The sequence below is a fragment of the Leuciscus leuciscus genome (genome assembly GCF_965113295.1).
Source record: "Leuciscus leuciscus genome assembly, chromosome: 3".
In the NCBI taxonomy this organism is placed as follows: Eukaryota; Metazoa; Chordata; class Actinopteri; order Cypriniformes; family Leuciscidae; genus Leuciscus; species Leuciscus leuciscus.
In genome coordinates, this window is record NC_138727.1 from 6,156,987 (window position 1) to 6,167,962 (window position 10,976).

The 10,976-nt window shown below is 37.0% G+C and overlaps 1 protein-coding gene across 4 annotated transcripts in view; it reads right to left on the reverse strand.

Moving 5' to 3' along the window:
• Nucleotides 1–3,355, reverse strand: part of nrp2a (neuropilin 2a) — a 71,672-nt gene extending 68,317 nt beyond the window's left edge. For 3 of the 4 annotated variants that reach the window (XR_014204321.1, XM_082163784.1, XM_082163783.1), the window contains exon 1: nucleotides 2,658–3,354. Coding sequence is in view for 3 of the 4 variants with exons in the window: in XM_082163784.1 (XP_082019910.1) it covers nucleotides 2,658–2,730 (73 nt within the window). In the remaining variant the exon portion in view is untranslated. Of the gene's footprint in view, nucleotides 1–2,657 lie in introns of all 4 variants that reach the window. The other variant, XM_082163785.1, reaches the window with a different exon arrangement.
• Between the last annotated feature and the right edge of the window lie 7,621 nt (nucleotides 3,356–10,976).

Here is a 10,976-nt window from a genome sequence, read left to right on the forward strand (position 1 = left end):
GCAGTTTAATATGCTCTCTGCCACTTTCCTCCCTCTAAAAAGATCAGCTAAACTCCTAAAACTTAAAATACACTGAAAAATGCATCAATGCAATCCTCCTGAACCCTTTTCCCTTTTAAACAAGACTTTTCAAGAAAAGTCTAGGGTAAACATGAGGTAAACTCCCTGGAAGGACTCTTAGTAAAGGTTCCAGATTTGAGGGCAGTGTTTGACTAGATGTAAATAAGAGGTGTGGTTGGGAGGTACAAATGAGAGGCAAGTGAAAATAGTGCTTTTGATCATAAAAGAAAACAAGCCATTGCTAAGACACTGTTAACATATGGACTGTCTGATATCATTCTATGTGGGTCAACGTGCCATTTTTTGGCCAGGACAGAAACTGAGAAGGGCCCCTAAAGGCATGGACCTCAAAACAAGAGATGCTGTGTCTTTGTTGTCCATAATTCAGCGTATTGTGTTGCGCTTGTTGCAGTCGGTGCATCTCTGGGAGGGGGCGTTTCAGATGTACCTGTGAGACCGATGCATGTGTGCAGTTTCAGGCATTGGTCCAAATGGTTTTTTTAACCCCTGACCTTGAAATATTGCCATTGTCTGCAGAAGAAATAAGCTCACGAATCAAAACTGTTTACATGAATTTCCCCCCAAATAAATATGAACATAATTATCAAATTGTTTCAAGTAATTGCAGAAAATAAACAACATTGTAAAACGCCTTCTCTATTCAACTGCTCTTCACACTACTGCAATTTATGAGCTTCATTTCTAAAGCATCAGACACTTTAAAGAGGTTATTCCTTCGTAGAAATAGCATTTGCAATGCCATAAGCCAGCTGCTTTTGAGTGAAAGTTTGTAAAGCTATTAAGAGCAATAATGCAACATTGGTGGAGAGTCCAAGTCAAGCCACAATCTCATTCATATTCAAAGTAAGACTCTATGGCTTCATTCATCTGCAGCTTTCCTTTATTTGAAGACCTTTCACTTATTAAGCTGCTTCATTTATTTATTTATTTTTACCTGTTGGCCTAAAACTGCAAGTGTTGCACTGTAAATAGGCTACAGCATATTCTTTGAGATGACTAGGGCAGATGACAGTTTAATAGGTCGTTGTATGGTAGTGCCCACTTACACAAAACATCACTAAGATGTATATTGTCACAGTATCTCATAAGGTTTTGAGTCAAAAGACCAATTAGCCTAATCAAATGCTTAATTTCTCTTTTAGTAGCAGTTAACGTTAAAATTAACGATGCATTGTTGACATCTCCCAAGAAAACTTGGACGGCATTGTGTTGTTGCGGACTTATCACTTCTGCTTATTTAACAGGTTCTAATGAACCATTGTCTTGCTATTCCGGGAGAAATGGGCGAAACACATCGTAATGAACAAATGCGCGATTGGCTACATGTTTTGTACGCGCGTGCTGAAGTCCGCTCGCGCCTTGACTCTGTTTTCCAGTGAAAGCCCTATGAAGACCAACATGACCGTTTCAAAACGTCCTCAACGACTCTATTCAACGGTGAGGAACCAAATATACAAAGACCCTTTTAATTAAAGTAAATTTCATCTGCTGATGTTCTTCTCGCGCAAACCTAAAATATATATTTTTAGCATTGATAAAACCAAGACACACTAGCTCGTAATAATGATTATATTTGTGCCTTAAAGATAGTTTTGTCGTTTTCTCGTCGTTACGATGGCGAATATTTGCATTTGCCACCATAACGGGACTGAATAGTTTAGTGACAAAACTATATGGCACTGCCTTTTAAAACACTGGTTAGGCTATATTTTGAAGTAGCCTACTTCGGAATACCGTAAATATCATGGAACATGAATAGCGTAAACTTACTCATTTCATACTATAGCTTACTCCTATAGACTATATAGCTAAGCTACCATATAAAGAAGCGCAAAAACTTCACATAACAGTTGAATACACAAAATCACTTACGCCAAACTCGTAACGCGACGTATACTGATATATTAGGTTGCAGTGAACATGGCTAGATTTCACTTTGTGATTTCTGCTTTTCCCTGTTAAAAAAATATATTTATATCGTTCTTTGTTGCAATATAGGCTAAATACCCATTTGCTATTTGGTTCTTTATTGAATATATTACGGTATTTAGAGCTGCATTATGATATATTTGGGAAACTAAAAAAAAAAAAAAAATCATTACATCAGGCTCTAAAAGCCTTTATTTTAAGTTTTTTAGTCAAACTTACTTTTTAGGAATATAAATGAACTAATTACCGGCCAGTTTGCTCTGGAAGTCTAAGTTGTCCAGCTTCCTAAGTCCGTCTCGGTTTCATCTTTAGACATGAATATTGTGAAAAAAATAGGTAATGTCTCAGGCAAAACGTTTATTTTAAGGATATCAGTAAACAGTGCGAGGGAAGGCAGGTCTGCATGGCTCAAATGATCTGTACCATTCATTTGCCCTTTGTTAGATATAAAGCTGTTCTAAGTCTTCACTAAATAAAACCAGAAGCTCTCCTTTTTCTCAGCATGGTTTGCCCGGACAGCAGAAACACACGTTCGCTTCGCCAGGAGAGAAATCTGTTTGCCATTTGCGGATAGCCTCACAGGATGGGAATTTAGACACACAGATACCGTTATGAAAGTTAAAGAAAAAAGAAAAAGACAAACTTACTTTCTTTTGCGCTGACTTTCAGAACGAAGCAAAAGATAAATGCAATCCCTTGGTGAGATATCCAGAAATCCATCTTTCCAAAATGTGCTGCCTTGAAGAAGTGACCTGTGTTCAACTAGTGATCTTCTTCAGGGAATAAATGTCGATAATTCAGACTAAGAAAAGAAAACAAAATAAGCCTTTTTGTCTTTATAATGCTCAGAATGTCCTATTCAAATGCAGTTCTGTTGAGCCCATTGCGCACAGCAAATGCAAACTGTGCATGACATGATCTATGTCATGTGTTGATAAAAAGTCATGCCTTGTCATAAAACAGCCTGTTTTAAAATAAATCAGAGGTCTTCAGCTGTATTCCGTTATAAAGCAGTCACGGATTTGCGTGCGTTATGGCGCTCCATTGCCTTATTGGTCTCCGATGGGTTGATAGAGGTTTCCGCAGGGATTTGTCCCTTAATCGTCTGCTTAAAACACGCTGCCCTCCGGACACAGCTTAAGTGTTCTGATATCTTCTTGCTCTCGTAACTCGTTCGATCACACTCAGGAGGCACCAAGTTTTGTCCAAACTGGCAGACAGGAGTGGGATTGGTGTTGCGCACAGAAGCGTGTTGAAGCGCACTGGTGTGCTCGCGCAGAGCTGTGGCAGCAGCGCGTGTGGATGTATGTGCTCGAGAGCGCGAGTGAGTATGTGTGTAATAGCATTTCTGAGCGGCGCAGCTATCGCATTACACTGAGCTTTCTTGGCCCGCCTCCCCTCTGTCACTGATTAGAGAACATCTCTCTCTCTCTCTCTCTCTCTCTCAAAGTTCGGTTCATTTCAGCGAATCAGTTCGTTTCAATGAACGGATCCATTGAATTGGTCATCGTAAGTTACCTCAGAGGTCCCGCGTGGCATTTTATCAGCCTATATTATTATTCTTTTTATTATTAACATAGTAGTAGCTAAATAAATACAGAAGGATTCAGTGATTCAAATGTTTTTTTGCACAGAACTGGTGCATTTTTGCCAATTTTTTTTTTAAATGAAATCCTATTTTTACTTATCAGTTTTTTAACAAGACAAATTGTTAATGTTCTCTCTAAGAGTCATGTGACGTACAGATGCTTAACTGTTTCAAAACAATGATTCATTTGTAAATCAGACATCAGCTCTCTCTCTCTCTCTCTCTCTCTCTCTCTCTCTCTCTCTCTCTCTCTCTCTCTCTCTCTCTCCTCTCTCTCTCTCTCTCTCCTCTCTCTCTCTCTCTCACACACACACACACACACACTTGTGTACCTCATCAGTTGCCAGTAACTCAGACGCACACTCACACAAAGCTACAGTGCATGTTATTTTTGGATTTTGACTGGCCTTCCTCTCTAGCAATACACAGCCTGAAATGCAATTAACTTTCGAGATATCATATGACATGATGAAACTATGATAAATGGTACAAATTCAGGTTTCTAGGAAGGTGACATGCACGCGATACTAATGCAAAGTTCACAGTCTTGCCCACGTGCAATGGTCATCGTGATATGAGGCAATGTGGGCAATGGACAATTAGGCTACATGAGGCAATGTGTGGCAATGTTTATTTCATGTTCTGCCACCACAGTCCAGAAGTCATTGCCTGATTCGCCCTGCAGGGGGACAGACCTGACCACACGGGTCGTCAAGGGCAGAGCAGGAGCAAAGCCAGATCTGTCGACCTTCACAGCCGTAGATTAATGTCGAGTGCATAGCCATTCCTTCCTGATGAACTAACATTTCACGGTTTCTTATTTCAAAAAATCTCATCCTTTTAGACTGTTAAAGGATACTTTGAGGATTTCATTTTTCCTCTATCTCACTCATGCACAGTGCTCATGTTCAGAAGAGAATAGTACTTTTATTATTTGTGCAGTATAGACACCAGATATAATTTTTTATATACTAGTGGGTGCAGGACACTATAGGTCATTTGTATAAGTGAGGATAGCAAAATAAAGAAAACTGTGACATATTATCCAACAATTCTTCATACAGTGGACTACTAGTCAAATGTATACAAATTTGGGACCAAAAAATATATACACTACGACCTGACCAAGTGTTTTTTCTTTAATTGCTAATTCAACCTTTTTACACCACAGACTGAACAAAACTAAGCATTGCTTGGTAATTGGTTGACCTAAATTGTTATTATCTAATTGTGTAGTTAAATTTAACAGCTGACAGCTATTCAACCTAATTCATGTGTGAGACAGTCTGACAGAAGGATGGACAAAACCAGTGAAATATCAACTGATCTGATAACTCTGAGTTCTTGTCATATTTTATTACCATTGCGAATAAACTGTGATAATGTGAGAAATGTTGATGGTGTCTGAATACATTTTGGTTTGACTGTATATACAGCATGCAAATTTCGTGTTGTATAAAATACTTAATATTTGTCCAAAATACAACAGAACATACTTCCTAGAATGCAATGTGCTCAACATTCCCTTTCTGACTGAACCAAAAGAAATAACTCCACAATATATATTTTTTTGCACTCATAGTTAAGACAAAAGTTAAGACTTGAACTGACATATACATGCAAGACTATTTCATTTCCAAAATGATAACTAAATGCCACTCACATTAAATATTAGCATAAAATCTTAAACTTGCAGTAAATCATAGCTTAACTTTTTATGTAAAAATGTATACAGTGAAGTATAATGTTCCATACTTTAAAGCCACAACATGCATGGTTTTTTTTGTGTGTGCCAAACACACAATTTAAGGATTAAAGGTGTGTTTCTCAGTCCGTTGGCAAAGACTAAATGACAAACGTGAGCTAAGGCCGAAATGTCATATGTTTCTGGACCGGCGGCCACAGAACAGAACCCACCCCACCCAAACCAAGCTGCTCTACAATCAAAAGCTCTAACTATAGACAGAGGTTTTTTAATGACACAGCAGAGCTATGCCGAAAATACTTCACTGAGAACTGCTTTTGGGGAGGCATTCACACCAGGAATTTACAGTAGTCAAGTGGAAGGACAGATTTTCATGCAGTGTTTAACATTCAGCTTTAGTACTTACTACTCAAACGGGCCAATTTATTGGACTTGTGCTAGATTTAATATATTTGTATGCATGTATGAAACTTTAAGTAGACAAGGTTGGAGTGCTTTTCATGCCAGTGTCTAAAAATCTAAATAATAATAATAAAAAATGCCAATAATAATTTCAGATATGCTGGCCGTATATGATGAAGAGCCAATCACAACAGATTCCATTTATATGCAAATCCTAAAGATATATTAGCAAAAAAAAAAAATGTTTTTAGAAGGTCGAAATAGTCATTATAAACTAAATTATGGTTGTTTATGGTGCAAGAAACTTTTTTGATTATAATGCATGGGGTTATTCTTATGTTTTGTGACCTGAGCTTTAATGTGAGCTCAGATCACATTTTTTAAAATAATTTCACCTCCAAAAATCACATCCATCAACATATCTCGAATTTGTTTTCACTGATTTTGTGCTTTATGTCTGTCTGAGCATATCCGTGCATGTATGACTTAAACCAAAAAAAGGTGAGAGATATCATAAAAAATTTTTTTTGCCTTTTTTTGAGAAAATGTCAATGATATAACAATACATAAACTCTAGTTTAAATGAAGTGAGTAAATATCTTACAGCATTTCAGTTGACAGAATAACACATATCTGATGTGATAGCACATCAAATAACTTAAAAGTAACAAAAATATATACAGACAGTCTTTTGTTTAAGAAACATTATAAATCTGCACAATAAATTGTTTAAAGCAAGCCCCCCCTTGCTTTAAAAAAGAGTTATTTTACTTTGGGATCAAGTCTTGAGGACACATAACAAACAAGAGCATTTCTTCATGCTTGAACTGAGTACAAATACAGGATTTACTTAATATTTTCAAACATTATAATATATACTTACAGTAGTTACCCAAGAAAGTACTGAGGTAACTAGTACATGGGTTAAGGTTAGGTGAAGGTTCAGGTTTAGTACCTTATAACCCAGTTATTGTAATTGCCTATAATAAGTACAGTACATGTGGAACAGGACTGTAAAATAAAGTGCTACCATATATTCAGAGTAGAAAGTACTGAATCCTTTCTATTATACATCACCACAAAATCATTTTTCCAGTGTATGAGGAACAGAGAAGCATGTGTACGATTGGTCATCGGGTCTTTCTCACTCAACACCCCTCTCTACACAGGAGCAATGGCAGGGCTTCAAAGACTATGAGGTCACATCCTGTTTCACTCCATAAGCCTGCTGTCATTCACTGCTGTTTGTTTTATTCACTGAAATACATCTTTGTTTTAAATTAGGTTCTGAGACTTATATTTTTTGGTACTATATAAGGGGCCGTTCAAAAAGGACGATTTTCTAACTTCATCATGTCTTCAGAATAATAAAAAATAAAATAAAAATAAAAAAGTGTGGTCTGACGCATGTGGACACAGGAAAAACTGCTTGAAAACAGCGAAGACAGATTGAAAGAATGCATCCTGTGAGTAATTAGTTTAGATGAAGGTATACGTATGATTCAATGAATACGTATCAGATCCTTCATTTTCCTGGTGTTCCTGTGCACTTCCTTTCCTTGTGTTGCATGAATGCATAAACACTTGTGCACACTCAATGTGTGTTTATTGCTTGTGCCATTGCCAAGCACTCAGGGGAACTTCGGTATTTACGCAAGCATGTGAGTCATAGCTTCTCCGTAACACGTTAACATTAAATATCTCATTCGTACAGCCCTCTTCTTCGAAAAGCACTGCTGCATTATTATGCCCATCCACACGTCCCATTTCTTCATCCATGCACGGAAGAATCTGGGAAACATGAGTCAAACGTACCACCATAAAAGAACATTTAATGCTCTGAGGTTTATCGTTCCTATTTTCGAGACATAATGGAGCATTAACTTCTAAAATGTCATTAACTTCTAAAATGACTTTGGAAGATTAAAATACACACAAAACAAGACAGTTGTTGACATGCAGTAAGAGTACAAACATAAAACTAAATGTGGCCAGCAGGTTAAATGATTTGATCTTGGAAGAAATTGATGAGAAATGTTGAAGAAATGTTTATCTTGGAAGAATTTGATGAGAAATGAGTTCATATTGAGATCTCTGGCTTTTGATTCCAGACTTAAAATCTTGGCCAATTCTGAGCACAATTTGAGACATTGTTGAGATATCTACTTTAAAGGGATACGTCAGGATTTAGCATTAAGCTTTGTATTAGTAGAAAACCTGTAGTATTTTCGAATTACCCTGCTTTCCACCCTCATATCTCCCTGAGATGAGAGATTTATGTATTTTTTGTCTGGAAAAATCCTCCGATGACGCAAAAATCGTCATATTGCGTCATCGGAGGATTTTTTGGCCAGAGGCTTAAGACTACAGCCAGTAGTAGGGGCTGTCCCACATGTGTTCAACCCGCCCATAGAGGGTGGGATCTCACTCACAGAATGTACACACAGTGTCAGGAAGCTAAGCTAACAGGCTCTTGTTCTGTGGAGAAAGCTGAGTAGTAGGAGAAAGCTGAGTATTAGGGGTTACCATACTCTTTTTCCCGGACATGTCCAGCCGTCGAGATCGTCCAAAATGTCCGGGATTCGGCTTTTGCTTTCTGCAGTCGCCATTCATTGTTTACATGCACACCTTTTGTTTCAATCGAACTGAATTCATTCCGATTGGTGAATCTGAATGTAGTGTTTACATGAACGCTAAACAAGTGATCGGTTGATGTGCGTTTTAACATTGCTAAGAAAATTCCCGCTCCTCCATGAGAGATAGGAGACCTGTGCGTCTCAGTAATGACACCGGCCTTCAGCCTCGTCCTGCTCGCCACAGTAAACATAATGAATGGCGACTGTAGAACGCAAAAGCCGAATCCCGGACATTTTGGGCGATCTCGAAATCCCGTGCAAACTCGTCACGGAGACTCACTAGTAGCCTAACCTTGTTGTTTTCAACTGCGCTCTCTTACCGGTAGGCGTGGCTTGGGAGTGGCCTCGTAGGGCAGCGAAGCAAGTGCATTCTGGGAGTTGTTGTCTTTCATCCACATAAGCCAAAATACATTTTCTGGCTTTTCTCAGTCTAGAAAGCTCCAAATTCAAAAATAATTTCACATTTCTTCTACATAAATGACCTATTTTAAATACACATCCATCTTTCCAGAGGTGAAGTATCCCTTTAACTGAAACATCTGGAACAACCATTTGATCTCATTGCTTATAATAAAAAACAATTGAGATATTCAAGAGATTTCACTTCGGATTTGGCTTTCCTAAAGGGTGAAACTCAGATCATATTCTGTGTCTGTATCTTAACAAAAGAGTTGATTGAGAAACACAACCTTGATTTCTGCTAGACAGACTTTAAACATACTAGACGGCAGCAGTAACGTTCTTTTATTCTTCATTTATTCTGTGTTTTAGCGTTCGGGAAAGAGCAATGTCTTTCAGCATACCATACTACATAAAACCAACAGTGGTATTTGTGGCTACGACAAGAAATGTGACATTTCAGCTTCATAGATTTACAAGTTTTCATGGAGTGCATGTCACAACATTGCACTGAAAATGTTAAATCAATCAATGAAGAATGGAAAAGTAAGAAAACATTACACAAAAACAAGGAGTTTAGGTATGTTTTTCATTCGAATGGCACAAACTGAGAACGTGATGGGGTGACGGCTAAGGGACTGGGTCACTTTCACGGGGATAATTGAAAAGTGATGAGGAACAGATGTGTGCTAAAGGCCTGGCTGGCGGTGGTGCTGCCACATTAAGAATACAAATGAAAGAGTCTGTAATCTTTATTGGAGATTAGCAGCAAAAAACAAAAGTCAACCTTCACTCTCTCTACAAGTCTTAAAAGTCATTTCTATAAAGATTCAAATCTTAGATGAACCAGTATCAGCCTTAAACTACTATTTACATTACAAGCTATGTCAGCGAGACGTTATAGCAGAAATGTATGGAAGCTTATTTCCACCACGGAATAAAACAATTCAGACTTTTTTTCTTGCAACTGTGATTTCATATCTCGCAATTCTGACTTTATAACTTGCAATTCTCACTTTTTTCTCGCAATTGCGAGTTTATATCTCCCAACTCTGACTTTATAACACGCAATTGCGAGTTTATATCATGCAATTCTGTAAATTATGTAAACTCGCAATTGCAACAAAAAAAAAAAGTCTGAATTACCTTTTTTATTTTTTATTCTGTGGTGGAAATGAATCTCCATAGAAATGGGCAACGATTAATGGTGGAAATTTTAATGCTAAATCTGGCTGTATTAAAAAGTTAAGTCAATTGTTTTTTGATAGAAGCAGTGCAATAGTCAACAATAAGTCCTGTTTTATATTTAAGAGCCGAATCATTTTTTTTTTTTTTTTTTTTTTTTGTAGAACACACATGCGCATTAGCTAGACCATGCAGCCAGAAAATTATTTTTGCATTATTTGTGACAATTTGTGATCTCATTGTTGTCATATTTTATTCCTGATTTGAAATATGCTATTGAGCAACAACTTTGAACAAACGTTTTGGAGATTTTGATTTCAAATATGGCGGTCAAGTGAAATTACTTGCTTTAAAGAGACTTTTCCCTTCCCTAAATGTCAAATAAACAAATAAAAGTGATTGGTCGATTTGTATGTCAGTAAGAACTCCTTTCAGTGTTGTTCTCATTAACTAAAACTAACTAAAAAGTTTTGTTAACTGAAATAAAGCAGAAAAAATAAAATATAAATATTAGATGGAAAAACTTAAAATGAAATTTAGAAATGTTACTTTGGCTTAACTTACTTTGGTAAGTTTAAGTTGAGGTACTAAAATGACAAAAAAGAAGGAAAAAAAGAAAAAAAAGCTAAATAGAAATATAAACAAATAAAAACTAAACTAAAAAGTTAAAATGTAAACTTAAAATATAAAAATAAAAGCTAACTGAAATAATTCAATGCTATATAAATAATAATAAAAAAAGTCCAGCAATGCAATAGTTTAGATAAACTCTCATTTGTGAACACGTTCACCCCTATAAATTTCCTTCTGAGGTCCTTTTCGTACACAAAGTGATAAGACTATGACGTCTAAACGTCCATGACACACACACACAAGCAGGAAGAAGCATCAAATACGCCCCTCCGCTGCCATAAATAACAGGATAGTTTATTATGCATGAGAACTCTTCTAAGATAGTTTATGAACAGTGCACAATAATTTGTCTTCCGCAAGTGGCGAGACACAGTGGAGCGTCGACTGAAGCCTGCCTTTCCTCTAAAAATATGCACAG